This window comes from Lonchura striata, chromosome 25, assembly GCF_050655825.1.
Source record: "Lonchura striata isolate lonStrDom1 chromosome 25, ASM5065582v1, whole genome shotgun sequence".
Lineage (NCBI taxonomy): Eukaryota > Metazoa > Chordata > Aves > Passeriformes > Estrildidae > Lonchura > Lonchura striata.
Window position 1 is genome coordinate 3,331,611 of NC_140727.1, and position 14,633 is coordinate 3,346,243.

The 14,633-nt window shown below is 64.9% G+C and overlaps 1 protein-coding gene across 1 annotated transcript; it reads left to right on the top strand.

Moving 5' to 3' along the window:
• The first annotated feature begins 1,362 nt into the window (after window positions 1-1,362).
• Window positions 1,363-14,241, top strand: ARHGAP30 (Rho GTPase activating protein 30). The gene is made up of 13 exons (XM_085560434.1): window positions 1,363-1,617; window positions 2,932-3,034; window positions 4,800-4,944; window positions 5,040-5,122; window positions 5,207-5,314; window positions 5,947-6,074; window positions 7,166-7,301; window positions 8,223-8,323; window positions 8,449-8,523; window positions 9,409-9,798; window positions 10,749-11,110; window positions 11,929-13,865; window positions 14,220-14,241. The coding sequence occupies exons 1-13, from the start codon at window positions 1,509-1,511 to the stop codon at window positions 14,239-14,241; spliced, it is 3,699 nt and encodes a 1,232-aa protein (XP_085416560.1). The 5' UTR covers window positions 1,363-1,508.
• The last annotated feature ends 392 nt before the right edge of the window (window positions 14,242-14,633 follow it).

Consider the following 14,633-nt stretch of genomic DNA (forward strand, 5'->3'; position numbering starts at 1 on the left):
GGGGACACGGGGGACATGGGGGACATGGGGGACACAGGGGACACGGGGGGACATGGGGGACATGGGGGACACGGGGGACACAGTAACACACAGGTGACACGGGGGTGGCATGGGTGACACGGTGACGGGTGACACTGAGGCATGCAGGTGACACAGGTAACACGGGGGTGACACCGGGGTGGCACCGAGACATGCCGGGTGACACGTGGGTGACACGGTGACACACAGGTGACACGGGGGTGGCACGGGTGACACGGGGGTGGCACTGTGGGTGTGAGGGTGACGCGGCCAGGGCGGGGTTGGGGGTGCAGGTGAGCTGGGGGGGGGGGCAGGGGAGTGTGCAAGGGGGCGTGCAAGGACGTCCCCAGGTGACCCCAGGTGTCCCCAGGTGACCTCAGGTGTGTCCCCAGGTGATTCCAGGTGTGTCACATACATTGGCGTGTCCCCAGGGCGTGCCCCTTGCACACTCAGGTGTCCCCAGGTGTGTCCCTCACACTCTCAGGTGTCCCCAGGGCATGTCCCTCACACTCTCAGGTGTCCCCAGGTGTGTCCCTTGCACACTCAGGTGTCCCCAGGTGTGTCCCCTGTCACACCCAGGTGTCCCCTGTCCCCAGGGTGTGTCCCTCGCACTCTCAGGTGTCCCCAGGGCGTGTCCCCTGTCACACCCAGGTGTCCCCTGTCCCCAGGGCGTGCCCCTCGCACACTCAGGTGTCCCCAGGGCGTGCCCCTTGCACACTCAGGTGTCCCCAGGGCATGTCCCCTGCACTCTCAGGTGTCCCCAGGGCGTGTCCCCTGCACTCTCAGGTGTCCCCTGTCCCCAGGGCGTGTCCCTTGCACACTCAGGTGTCCCCAGGGCGTGTCCCTTGCACTCTCAGGTGTCCCCAGGGCGTGTCCCCTGTCACACCCGCGTGTCCCCTGTCCCCAGGGTGTGACCCTTGCACACTCAGGTGTCCCCAGGGCATGTCCCTTGCACAGTCAGGTGACCCCAGGGTGTGTCCCTCACACACTCAGGTGTCCCCAGGGCATGTCCCCTGTCACACCCAGGTGTCCCCTGTCCCCAGGGCGTGTCCCTCACACTCTCAGGTGTCCCCAGGGTGTGTCCCCTGTCACACCCGCGTGTCCCCTGTCCCCAGGGCGTGTCCCTTGCACTCTCAGGTGTCCCCAGGGCGTGTCCCCTGTCACACCCAGGTGTCCCCCGTCCCCAGGGCGTGCCCCTCGCACACTCAGGTGACCCCAGGGCGTGTCCCTCGCACACTCAGGTGTCCTCAGAGCGTGTCCCCTGTCACACCCGCGTGTCCCCCGTCCCCAGGGCGTGCCCCTTGCACACGCGTGTGCGCAGGCGTCCCCGCCCTCGCTGTGGTTTCGCGGCCGCGGGGAGCAGGAAGCGCCTCGAGCGCGGCCTCCGCCTTCCTGCCACCCCCACGGGGACAGCGCCGGGACCCCCGTGGCGTGTCCCCCGCGTGCCCGGCCGTGTCCCCCGCGCCGTGTCCCCGTGTCCCCGCGTCCCCATGTCCCTGGCGCTCAAGGCCCGGCAGCGGGCGAGGCGCAAGGGCGGCTCCCGGGAGCGCCTCTTCGGCTGCGACCTCCGCGAGCATCTCCAGCGCTCGGGGCAGGACGGTGAGTGCCACCAGCCAGCCCACCCCCCAGGGCCACCGGGGCCACCGGGGCCACCGGAGGAAGTGGGGAAGGGGCCCCAGAGGGGACTCGGAGGGGACTTGCGCCACGCGTTGCGTCACCGGAGCTCCAGGAAGCGTCGCGGCCACCGAGGCTCGGCCGGGATTTGGGGGGGTTGGAGCTCGGTGGGGCTCCAATCTCAGGGGGGTTGGCCCTGAGGGGTGGGGGGTCCGTTCCTTGGGGGCGCTGGCTCCAGCCTTTGGGATCTGGTGGCCTCATCTTCACGGATTTGGTGGCTCCATCCTTTGGGATTCGGTGGCCTCATCCCCGTGGATTTGGTGCCTTCATCCTTTGGGATTTGGTGGCCTCATTCCCGGGGATTTGGTGGCTCCATCCACTGGGATTTGGTGGCCTCATCCCCGTGGATTTGGTGGCTCCATCCTTTGGGATTTGCTGGCCCTGTTCCTTGGGATTTGGTGGCCTCATCCTCATGGATTTGGTGGCTCCATCCTCTGGGATTTGGTGGCCTCATCCCCGTGGATTTGGTGGCCTCATCCCCGTGGATTTGGTGGCTCCATCCTCTGGGATCTGGTGACTTTGTCCTTCTGGGGTTGGTGGCTCCATCCTCTGGAACGTGGTGGCCTCATCCCCATGGATTTGGTGGCCTCATTCTGGCAGAGTTGGTGTCCTCATTTCTGGGGATTTGGTGGCCTCATTCCCATGGAACCAGTGATCCCAGTGTGGAGTTGGTGGCCCAGGACCAGCGCAGGGACCCAGTGGGGACATCCAGGGGGTGCTGGCCAAAGTCCTCCCCATCCCCCAGTGCCGGTGGGGCCAGGCCCAGGTGGGCAGTGCCGGATCCGGGATTTGGGTCCAGGCCCAGGTGGGCAATGCTGGATCTGGAATTCGGGTTTGGGTTCAGGTGGGTGGTGCCAGATCCAGGTCTGGAGCTGGGTCCAGCAGGCACCGATGGATCCAGGATCAGCTGGGTTCTGATAGATCCAGGATCAGCTGGGTTCTGGTGGATCCAGGATCAGTTTGGTTCTGGTGGATCCAGGATCAACTGGGTTCTGGTGGATCCAGGATCAGTCAGACCCTGGTGGATCCAGGATCAGCTTGATTCTGATGGATCCAGGATCACAGGATCAGCTGGGCTCTGGTGGATCCAGGATCAGTCAGAGCCTGGTGGATCTGGGACCGGTGAGATCTGGGATCACTGTGATCCCCGGGATCCGGGCTCACCGGAATCCCCTGGGATCCAGGATCACTGTGATCCCCGGGATCCGGGCTCACCAGGATCCCCGGCGTGTCCCGCAGTGCCGCAGGTGCTCCGGAGCTGCACGGAGTTCGTGGAGCAGCACGGGGTGGTCGATGGCATCTACCGCCTGTCCGGGGTGTCCTCCAACACCCAGCGGCTGCGGTCAGCGGGAGTGGCGGCGGGACGGGATCGATGGGATCAGCGGGATGGGATCAATGGGATGGGATCAATGGGATCAGTGGGATGGGATCAATGGGATGGGATCAGCGGGATGGGATGGGATCAATGGGATCAGTGGGATGGGATCGATGGGGTGGGATGAGATCAGTGGGATGGGATTGATGGGGTGGGATCAATGGGATCAGTGGGATGGGATCGATGGGGTGGGATGGGATGGGATGGGATCAGTGGGATAGATGGGATGGGATGGGATGGGATGGGATGGGATGGGATGGGATGGGATGGGATGGGATGGGATGGGATGGATGGGATGGGATGGGATCTATAGGGTGGGATCGATGGGATGGGATGGGATGGATGGGATGGGATCCATAGGGTGGGATCGATGGGATCAGTGGGATGGGGGTGGAGACTGGAGGATGCCGGGACCGGGAGGGAGGGATGGGATGGGATGGGATGAGGAAAGGCGGCAGCGGGGATGGGACCGGGCTCGGGCTGACAGGGAAGGGGGGAAGGGCCCGTCCCCCTCCCCCTTCTCCCATCCCGCTCCGGCCCCTCATTTCCCGCTCCTTTCCTTCCCTTTTCCCTCTTCATTCCTTCTGGGGTTCTCCCTCCCGTCCTCTTTCCCTTTCCCGGGTTCGGGGCAGTTTTCCCCTCCTCTGCTTCTCTCCCTGAGTGCTTTCCTCCCCTGTTCCTGGGGGAACCCGGCATCGCCCAGACCCCATCCCGTATTCCCGTATCCCCAATCCCAAAAACCCCAAACGCCAAATCCCAATCCCAAATCCCAAACCCCAAATGCCAAACCCCAGACTTCAAACCCCAAACCCCAAACCCCAAACCCTAAACCCCAATTCCAAACCCCAAACCCCAATCCCATCCCCAGGCAGGAGTTCGAGGCACAGCACAGCTCAGACCCCGATCCCAAACCCCAGACCCCAAACCCCAATCCCAAACCCCAAACCCCAAACCCCAAACCCTGAACCCCAAACCCCAGACCCCAATCCCATACCCCAAACCCCAGACCCCAAACCCCAGACCCCAATCCCAAATCCCAAACCCCAATCCCAAACCCCAAATCCCACCCCCAGGCAGGAGTTCAAGGCACAGCACAGCCCAGACCCCGATCCCAAACCCCAGACCCCAAACCCCAATCCCAAACCCCAAACCCCAAACCCCAAACCCTGAACCCCAAACCCCAGACCCCAATCCCATACCCCAAACCCCAGACCCCAAACCCCAGACCCCAATCCCAAATCCCAAACCCCAATCCCAAACCCCAAATCCCATCCCCAGGCAGGAGTTTGAGGCGCAGCGCAGCCTGGACCCCGATCCCAAAGCCCAGACCCCAAACCCCAATCCCAATCCCAAACCCCAATCCCAAACCCCAAACCCCAATCCCCATCCCAAACCCCAGACCCCAATCCCATACCCCAAACCCCAGACCCCAAACCCCAGACCCCAATCCCAAATCCCAAACCCCAATCCCAAACCCCAAATCCCATCCCCAGGCAGGAGTTTGAGGCGCAGCGCAGCCCGGACCCCGATCCCAAACCCCAAACCCCAAACCCCAAACCCCAGACCCCAATCCCAAACCCCAATCCCAATCCCAATCCCAATCCCAATCCCAAACCCCAGACCCCAATCCCAAACCCCAAACCCCAGACCCCAAACCCCAGACCCCAATTCCAAACCCCAAACCCCAATCCCAAATCCCAAACCCCAATCCCAATCCCAAACCCACCCCCAGGCAGGAGTTCGAGGCGCAGCGCAGCCCGGACCTGTCGCGGGACGTTTACCTGCAGGACGTTCACTGCGTCAGCTCCCTGTGTAAGGCCTACTGCCGCGAGCTGCCCAACCCCCTGCTCACCTACCAGCTCTACGACAAGTTCGCCGTGAGTCCCTGTCCCCGAGTGTCCCCGAGTGTCCCCGAGTGTCCCCGAGTGTCCCCAGTGTCCCCAGTGTCCCCGTCACCGCGCCGTCCCCGCAGGACGCCGTGGCCATCCAGATGGAGGAGGCGCGGCTGGTGAAGATCAAGGAGGTGCTCAGGGAGCTGCCGGCGCCGCACTACAGGTGAAGGGGTTGGGGACGTCCCCGCGGCCCCGGCGGTGTCCCCTGCCCCGGGTGGCACCGGCTGAGGTGTCGCCGGTGCCGCAGGACGCTGGAGTTCCTGATGCGGCACCTGCTGCGCATGGCGGCGCACAGCGGGCGCACCAACATGCACGCGCGGAACCTGGCCATCGTCTGGGCCCCCAACCTGCTGCGGTGAGCAGCGCCCGGCGCGGGCACCCGGCCCTGGCACCCGGCACTGGCACCCGGCCCTGGCACCCGGCCCTGGCACCTGGTGTTGTCACCCGTGTACTGTCACCCAGTGCTGTCACCTGGCGCTGGCACCTGGTGTTGTCACCCAGTGTTGTCACCTGGTGCTGTCACCTGGTGCTGTCACCTTCAGTCCCATCATTGCCACCCTTGTCACCCTCAGCCCTGTCACCCTCAGCCCTGTCACCCTCAGCCCCATCACCCTCCATCCCAAGGTGACCCCGCTGTCCCCACTGTCCCCTCACCCCGAGGTGACCCCGCTGTCCCCTGACCCGAGGTGACCCCGCTGTCCCCACTGTCCCCTGACCTGAGGTGACCCTGCTGTCCCCACTGTCCCCTCACCCTGAGGTGTCCCCCCTGTCCCCTGACCCGAGGTGACCCCGCTGTCCCCTGACCCCGAGGTGACCCCGCTGTCCCCTGACCCGAGGTGACCCCGCTGTCCCCTGACCCCCAGGTGACCCCGCTGTCCCCTGACCCGAGGTGACCCTGCTGTCCCCTGACCCGAGGTGACCCCGCTGTCCCCGCTGTCCCCCCTGTCCCCTGACCCGAGGTGACCCCGCTGTCCCCACCGTCCCCAGCTCGAGGGACATCGAGGCCTCGGGGTTCAACGGCACGGCGGCGTTCATGGAGGTGCGCGTGCAGTCCATCGTGGTGGAGTTCATCCTCACCCACGTCGAGCAGCTCTTCGGGGACGCGCCGCTCCGGGGTAGGGGACAGCGCGGGGACACCGTGGGGACACCACGGGGACAGCGTGGGACAGCGTGGGGACAGCGTGGGGACAGCGTGGGACAGCGCGGGACAGTGTGGGACAGCGTGGGACAGCGCGGGGACAGCGTGGGGACAGCACAGGGACAGCGCGGGGACAGCGTGGGACAGTGTGGGACAGTGTGGGGACAGTGTGGGGACAGCGTGGGGACACTGCGGGGACAGCGTGGGACAGTGTGGGGACAGCACAGGGACAGCGCGGGGACAGCGTGGGACAGTGTGGGGACACTGCGGGGACAGCGTGGGACAGTGTGGGGACAGCGCGGGGACAGCGTGGGGACAGTGTGGGGACAGTGTGGGACAGTGTGGGGACAGTGTGGGGACATTGTGGGGACAGTGCAGGGACACCGTGGGGACAGCATGGGGACGGCGCGGGGACGGCGTGGGGACACTGCGGGGACAGTGCGGGGACAGTGCAGGGACACTGCAGGGACAGCGCGGGGACACCGCGGGGACAGTGTGGGGACGGCGTGGGGACACGTCAGGGAGTCTGGGGGACCCTGAGGACCCTCAGGTGACCCTGTCCTGTTTTGGGGTCCCAGGACCCTGAGGGTCCCTCAGGTGACCCTGTCACATTTTGGGGTGCCAGGACCCTGAGGACCCTCAGGTGACCCTGTCCCGTTTTTGGGGTGCCAGATGGGGACCCTGAGGACCCTCAGGTGACCCTGTCACATTTTGGGGTGCCAGGACACTGAGGACCCTCAGGTGACCCTGTCACATTTTGGGGACTCTGGGGGACCCTGAGGACCCTCAGGTGACCCTGTCTGTTTTTGGGGTCCCAGTTGGGGACCCTGAGGACCCTCAGGTGACCCTGTCCGTTTTTGGGGTGCCAGGTGGGGAGCCTGAGGACCCTCAGGTGACCCTGTCACACATTTTGGGGTGCCAGGACCCTGAGGACCCTCAGGTGACCCTGTCTCATTTTGGGGTCCCAGTTGGGGACCCTGAGGACCCTCAGGTGACCCTGTCCCATTTTGGGGACTCTGGGGGACCCTGAGGACCCTCAGGTGACCCTGTCCGTTTTTGGGGTGCCAGGTGGGGACAGCCCCCGTCGCTCGCTGCTCCTGCCGGCGCCGCCGCCCCCCCTGCACGTCCCGGCCGCGCTGAGCCAGGGCGACGGCCCCCCCCAGATGCGGCCCTACCACACCATCATCGAGCTGGGCGAGCCCAGGTACGCCCGGCCCACCTGGCACAGCTGGCACCCCGAGCTGGGTGAGCCCGGGTACGCCCGGCCCACCTGGCACAGGTGGCACCCCGAGCTGGGCGAGCCCAGGTACGCCCGGCCCACCTGGCACAGGTGGCACCCCGAGCTGGGTGAGCCCAGGTACACCCGGCCCACCTGGCACAGGTGGCACCCCGAGCTGGGTGAGCCTGGGTATGCCCAGCCCACCTGGGCACAGGTGGCACCCCGAGCTGGGTGAGCCTGGGTACGCCCGGCCCACCTGGCACAGGTGGCACCCCCCGCCCCACCCCAGGGACCCCCCGAATCCTGGGCCTGACTCAGCTGCTCCCAGCCCACTGTGTGCCAGGGTGTTCTCAGGTGTGCCAGGTGTGTGCCAGGGTGTGCTCAGGTGCCCCCCCCCCCCGCAGGTGTCCCTCGAGGTGGGTTCAGGTGTGCTCAGATGTGCCCCCAGGTGTGCCCAGGTGTGCCCAGCTGCATTCCAGGTGCCCCCAGGTGTATCCCAGGTGTACCCCAGGTATATCTCAGGTGTATCCAGATGCCCCCAGGTTTATCCCAGGTGTGCCCAGGTGCCCCCAGGTGTGCCCAGGTGTATCCCAGGTGCCCCCAGGTTTATCCCAGGTGTGCCCAGGTGCCCCCAGGTGTATCCCAGGTGCCCCCAGGTGTATACCAGGTGTGCCCAGGTATATCCTAGGGGTGTCCAGGTGGCCCCAGCTGTATCCCAGGTGTGCCCAGGTGTGCCCAGCTGTATCCCAGGTGCCCCCAGCTGTATCCCAGGTGTGCCCAGGTGCCCCCAGGTGTGCCCAGGTGTAGCCCAGGTGTGCCCAGCTGTATCCCAGGTGCCCCCAGCTGTATGCCAGGTGTGCCCAGGTGCCCCAGGTGTGCCCAGGTGTAGCCCAGGTGTCCCCACAGGAGCAAGGGCTCCCTCAAGGCCAAGAAGTGGAGATCCATCTTCAACCTGGGCCGCTCCGGGCACGAGGCCAAGCGGAAGCCGGGGAAGGCGGAGGAGAAAGGTGAGAATTGGGGGGATCCCATGGACTGGGGGGGGTTGTGTCCCCAAATTCCCCCCAAATCCCCCCAAAATTCCCCAAAATTCCCCAAAATCCCCCCAAATCCCCTTCTCCTGCCCCATTCCCAGAGAAGTGTGGGAAGGTCACTCTGCGGCCGGCCAAGAGCATGGACTCGCTCAGCTCCGGCCCCTCCGGAGCGTCCGGTACGAGCGCTCGGGATTGTCCCTCTGTCCTTTGGGATTGTCCCTCTGTCCCTCGGGATTGTCCCTCTGTCCCCCCAGGATTGTCCCTCTGTCCTTTGGGATTGTCCCTCTGTCCTTTGGGATTGTCCCTCTGTCCCTCGGGATTGTCCCTCTGTCCCTCGGGATTGTCCCTCTGTCCCCCCAGGATTGTCCCTCTGTCCCTCGGGATTGTCCCTCTGTCCCTCGGGATTGTCCCTCTGTCCTTTGGGATTGTCCCTCTGTCCCTCGGGATTGTCCCTCTGTCCTTTGGGATTGTCCCTCGGGATTGTCCCTCTGTCCCTCGGGAGTGTCCCTCTGTCCCTCGGGATTGTCCCTCGGGATTGTCCCTCGGGATTGTTCCTCTGTCCTTTGGGATTGTCCTTCTGTCCCCCGGGATTGTCCCTCTGTCCCCCGGGATTGTCCCTCTGTCCCTCGGGATTGTTCCTCTGTCCTTTGGGATTGTCCCTCCAACCCCTCGGGATCCCCCCACACCCCGGGATCCCCCCATATCCCCCGGTTTCACTTGGTACCCCGGTTTCCCCCGGATCCTGGGATCCCCCCGTATCCCCCGGTTTCCCCCTGTTTCCCCCGGTTTCCCGGTTTCCCCCCGCGGCCCGGGATCCCCCCGTATCCCCCCGTATCCCCCGGTTTCCCCCGTACCCTGGTTTCCCCCGTACCCTGGTTTCCCCCGGTACCCCGGTTTCCCCCGGTTTCCCCCGTATCCCCCCGTATCCCCCGGTTTCCCCCGGTACCCCGGTTTCCCCCGTACCCCGGTTTCCCCCTGTATCCCCCGGTTTCCCCCGGTACCCGGTTTCCCCCCGCGGGCCGGGCTGGCCCCGGGCCCGCTCCGGACTCGCCGCTCCGCAGGCGCGGACGCCGCCCGGCTGCTGCCGAAGCTGTCGGTGAAGCTGCGGCCGCAGCGGCAGCACAGCTCGGACGCGGCCCCCGCGGCCCCGGCAGCGCCCCGGGAGCTGGACGAGAGCCCGGAGGAGTCCCTGGAAGCGGCGGCCGAGAGCAGCACCAAGTCGGAGCCCACCACCCCCAAAGCCCCCCGGGCGGGGCCGGGGGTCTGCGGCCGCTCCCGCGCCGAGAAGTGCGCGGGGCTCCACATCTCGGGCCCCTTCTCGGTCACCGTCCCGTTCCACATCACCTCCAACCTGTCCCGCCTCACCCGCGGGCTCCCGTGCCCCGCGCTGCAACGGGAACGCGGCCCCGGCAGCCCCCCCGAGCCCGCCCCGGACCCCCGGCCCCGCTCCGGTGAGAGCCGCCGGTGGGACCCCCGGGGGGACACCGGGATCGGGGGACAGCGGGATTAGGGGGGACAGCGGGATTAGGGGGGCAGCGGGATTAGGGGGGCAGCGGGATTAGGGGGGACACCGGAATCGGGGGACACCGGGATTAGGGGGGACAGCGGGATTAGGGGACAGCGGGATTAGGGGACACCGGGATCGGGGGACAGCGGGATCGGGGGACAGCGGGATTAGGGGACAGCGGGATCGGGGGGACACCGGGATCAGGATCGGGGGGACAGCGGGATTAGGGGGGACACCGGGATCGGGGGGACAGCGGGATCGGGGGACAGCGGGATTAGGGGACAGCGGGATCGGGGGACAGCGGGATTAGGGGACAGCAGGATCGGGGGACAGCGGGATTAGGGGACAGCAGGATCGGGGGACAGCGGGATTAGGGGACAGCGGGATTAGGGGACAGCGGGATCGGGGGACACCGGAATTAGGGGTGACAGCGGGATTGGGGGACAGCGGGATCGGGGGACAGCGGAATCGGGGGACACCGGGATTAGGGGACAGCGGGATCGGGGGACACCGGGATTAGGGGGGACACCGGGATCGGGGGACAGCGGGATTAGGGGACAGCGGGATCGGGGGACACCGGAATCGGGGGACACCGGGATTAGGGGACAGCGGGATCGGGGGACACCGGGATTAGGGGGGACACCGGGATCGGGGGACAGCGGGATTAGGGGGGACAGCGGGATTAGGGGACAGCGGGATCGGGGGGACAGCGGGATTAGGGGGGACAGCGGGATCGGGGGACAGCGGGATCACGGGGACGCCGGGATCGGGGGGACAGCGGGATTGGGGGAACGTCGGGATCAGGGAAACACCGGGATCGGAGGAACACCGGGATCGGGGGGAGCCCGGGATCGATGGGGTGCCGGTCCCGAGCGCTCCCGGCTCTCCCCGCAGAGGATGCGGAGCACACCCGCCTCTCCCTGGAGCTCCGCGACTCCTTCGCCTTCCTGGACGGCCCCGAGACGTGGCTGGAGGGCGGCGGCGACGCGGAGGCGGCGGCGCGGAGCCCCGGGACCGGGGATGGGACCCCCGGGACCGGGGATGAGACCCTCGGGACCGAGGATGGGACCCCCGGCATGGAGGATGGGACCCCCAGGACCGAGGAATTGACCACCGGGATGGAGGATGGGACCACCAGGATCGAAGATGGGACCCCTGGGATGGAGGATGGGACCCTCGGGATGGAGGATGGGACCCTCGGGATCGGGGAAGGGTTCCTGGCCATGGAGGAGGGGATGGAGAGCGGCTTCATGAACGTGAGCACCCGGCGGCATTCCCGGGATTTGGGTGGGGGGAGGAGGGTTTGGGATGGGATGGGATCAATGGGATGGGATGGGATGGGATCAATAGAAATGGGTGGGATCAATGGGATGGGATGGGATGGGATCAATAGAAATGGGTGGGATCAATGGGATTGATGGGATAGGATCGATGGGATGGGGTGGGATCAATGGGATAAATGGGATGGGATGGGATGGGATCAGTGGGATCGATGGGGTGGGATCAATGGGATGGGGTGGGATCACTGGGATCAATGGGATTGATGGGATGGGATCAATGGGATCAGTGGGATTGATGGGATGGGATCAATAGGATGGGGTGGGATCAATGGGATCAATGGGATTGATGGGAAGGTATCAATGGGATCAATGGGACTGATGGGATGGGATCAATGGGATTGATGGGATGGGATCAATGGGATCAATAGGATGGGATCACTGGGATCAATGGGATCTGATGGGATGGGATCAATGGGATGGGGTGGGATCAATGGGATTGATGGGATGGGATCACTGGGATCAATGGGATTGATGGGATGGGATCACAGGGATCAATGGGATTGATGGGATGGGATCAATGGGATGGGGTGGGATCAATGGGATTGATGGGATGGGATCACTGGGATCAATGGGATTGATGGGATGGGATCACAGGGATCAATGGGATGGGATCACTGGGATCAATGGGATCTGATGGGACGGGATCCATGGGATGGGATGGACGGGGGGACACCCTGACACCCACCCGTGGGGTCCCGGCCACGCTGGGGGTCCCACCCGTGTCCCCCCCGCAGCCAGGTGAGCGCTGGGCGGAGCAGCCGGACAGTTACCTGTCCATCGAGGAGTGCACGGAGCAGGACATGTTCTTCCTGGCCCGCGGCGCCTCCGAGCCCGACTCCGACTCCGACGAGATCTTCCTGAGCGCCCACGACGAGCTCAGCCCGCTGGGGACCCCCGAGGGACCCCCGGGCGAGGGGACAGCCCTGGAGAGCCTGGAGAGCCTGGAGAACCTGGAGAGCCTGGAGAACCTGGAGAACCGAGAGATCCCGGAGATCCTGGAGATCCCAGAGGCCTCAGAGATCCCCGAGATCCCGAGAGTCCTGGAGATCCCAGAGATCCCCAAAGTCCTGGAGACCCCAGAGATCCCAAAAGTCCTGGAGATCCCAGAGACCCCAGAAATCCCAAAAGTCCTGAGGATCCCAGAGATCCCAAAAGTTCTGGAGATCCCAGAGATCCCAGAGACCCCAGAGATCCCCAAAGTCCTGAGGATCCCAGAGATCCCAAAAGTTCTGGAGATCCCAGAGATCCCAGAGACCCCAGAGATCCCCAAAGTCCTGAGGATCCCAGAGATCCCCAAAGTTCTGGAGATCCCAGAGATCCCAGAGATCCCAGAGACCTCAGAAATCCCCAAGATCCCAAAAATCCCAGAGATCCCAGAGACCCCAGAGATCCCCAAAGTCCTGGAGACCCCAGAGATCCCAAAGTTCCTGGAGACCCCAGAGATTCTGACCCAAACACCCCCAGAAAAGGACGGTCCAGGAGTGGGGGACCCCCCCCGGGACCCCCGCGGGGAAGGGGGCGGAGGGGAGGGGGCTGCCGAGGGAGACCCCAGCCCCAGGACTGGGGGATGGGGTGGGAATGGGGGCGCGGACGGAGCCGGATCCCGGCCCCCCACCCCGGGGGATCCCCGGGATTTTGGGGGGTGTCCTCCAGCCCCGCCCCTGGGGGAGCCCCCCCGGGAGCCCCCCGAGCCCCCAGCCCCCGGTTGTGGCACCCCCGGGACCACCCTGGCCCCTGGAGCTCCCCCCAAAAACCTGGAGACCCCCAGGCCCTCGGAGCTGATCCAAGATGAGTCCCCGAGACCCCCAAAGTTGATCCGGGATGAGCCCCCCAAAATCCCGGAGCTGATCCGGGATGAGCCCCCCAAAATCCCCCCCAAAATCCCGGAGCTGATCCGGGATGAGCCCCCCAAAATCCTGGAGCTGATCTGGGATGAGCCCCCCCAAATCCCCCCCAAAATCCCGGAGCTGATCCGGGATGAGCCCCCCAAAATCCCGGAGCTGATCCGGGATGAGACCCCCAAAATCCCGGAGCTGATCTGGGATGAGCCCCCAAGACCCCTGAAGCTGATCCAGGACGAGCCCCCCAAAGTCTCAGAGCCCCCCAAATCCCCGGAGACCCCCAAAACCCCCCCCGGGCTGATCCTGGCTGAGCCCCCCAAATCCTGGGACACCCCCAGACCCCTGGAGCTGATCTGGGACGAATCCCCCAAATCCCGGGACCCCCCGGGACCCCCAAATCCCATCTGGGATGGGCGCCCCAAATCCCTGCAGCCGATCCTGGCTGAGCCCCCCAAATCCCGGGACCCCCCGGGACCCCCAAATCCCATCCGGGACGGGCGCCCCAAATCCCTGGGGCCTCTCCCGGCCCCCCCGCGCAGCTCCCGCTGCCCCCTCCCCAATTTGGGGGCGCGGGTGCTGCTGGCCCGGGCCGTGCCCGTGGTGCCCCCCAAACCCCACTTCGCCCACGCCCTCCCGGGACCCCCTCAAATCCCACCGGGACCCCCCCAGATCCCGCCGGGACCCCCCCAGATCCCGCCGGGACCCCCCCAGATCCCGCCGGGATCTCCCCAAATCCCACCGGGACCCCCCCAAATCCCGCCGGGACCCCCCCAAATCCCACCGGGACCCCCCCAAATCCCGCCGGGACCCCCCCAGATCCCACCGGGACTGCCCCAAATCCCGCCGGGACCCCCCCAAATCCCACCGGGACCCCCCCAGATCCCACCGGGACCCCCCCAGATCCCACCGGGACCCCCCCAAATCCTGCCGGGACCCCCCCAAATCCCACCGGGACCCCCCCAAATCCCACCGGGACCCCCCCAAATCCCGCCGGGACCCCCCCAGATCCCGCCGGGATCTCCCCAAATCCCGCCGGGACCCCCCCAGATCCCGCCGGGACCCCCCCAGATCCCACCGGGACCCATCGAGAGCCCCCAGATTCCCCCGGGACCCCCCCAAATCCCCTCGGGACCCCCCCAAATCCCCCCGGGACCCCCCGAAATCCCCTCGGGACCCCCTGGCAGCCCCGGGGGGGGCGAGCGCTGAGCGCGGGCAGGGCCCCCCCCGAGCAGAGTGCAAATAAATAATGATTAAATGAGAATTAATTGATAATAATAAAAATAACAAGGTGGGAAGTCCAGCGTGAGAGATGCTGGTGGGTCGTTGGCGTTTATTTATAAATTTTAGATTTTTTTTTAATATTTAAATTTAATTTTGTATCTTAAATTTTAATTTTATATTTAAATTTATATTTATTTTTATTTTTATATTTATTTTTATCTTTATTTTTATCTTTATTTTTTATTTCACTTTTTACTCTTCATTATCTTTTATTTTGAAATTGTCTTTCCTTTTCGATTTTGTTTTATTGTTGAAATTTTTTTATTTTACTTTTCATTCTTCATGTTAATTTTATTTTTAAATTTTCTTTCCCTTTT

What these genes read in the sequence shown, in the direction of transcription:
- ARHGAP30 (XM_085560434.1), top strand. Translation starts at nt 1,509, where the DNA reads ATGTCCCTGGCGCTCAAGGCCCGGCAGCGGGCGAGGCGCAAGGGCGGC. An exon ending in TGGGCCCCCAACCTGCTGCG is followed by an intron (nt 5,315 to 5,946) that starts GTGAGCAGCGCC and finishes CACCGTCCCCAG; the next exon opens with CTCGAGGGACATCGAGGCCT. An exon ending in CGGCCCCTCCGGAGCGTCCG is followed by an intron (nt 8,524 to 9,408) that starts GTACGAGCGCTC and finishes GCCGCTCCGCAG; the next exon opens with GCGCGGACGCCGCCCGGCTG.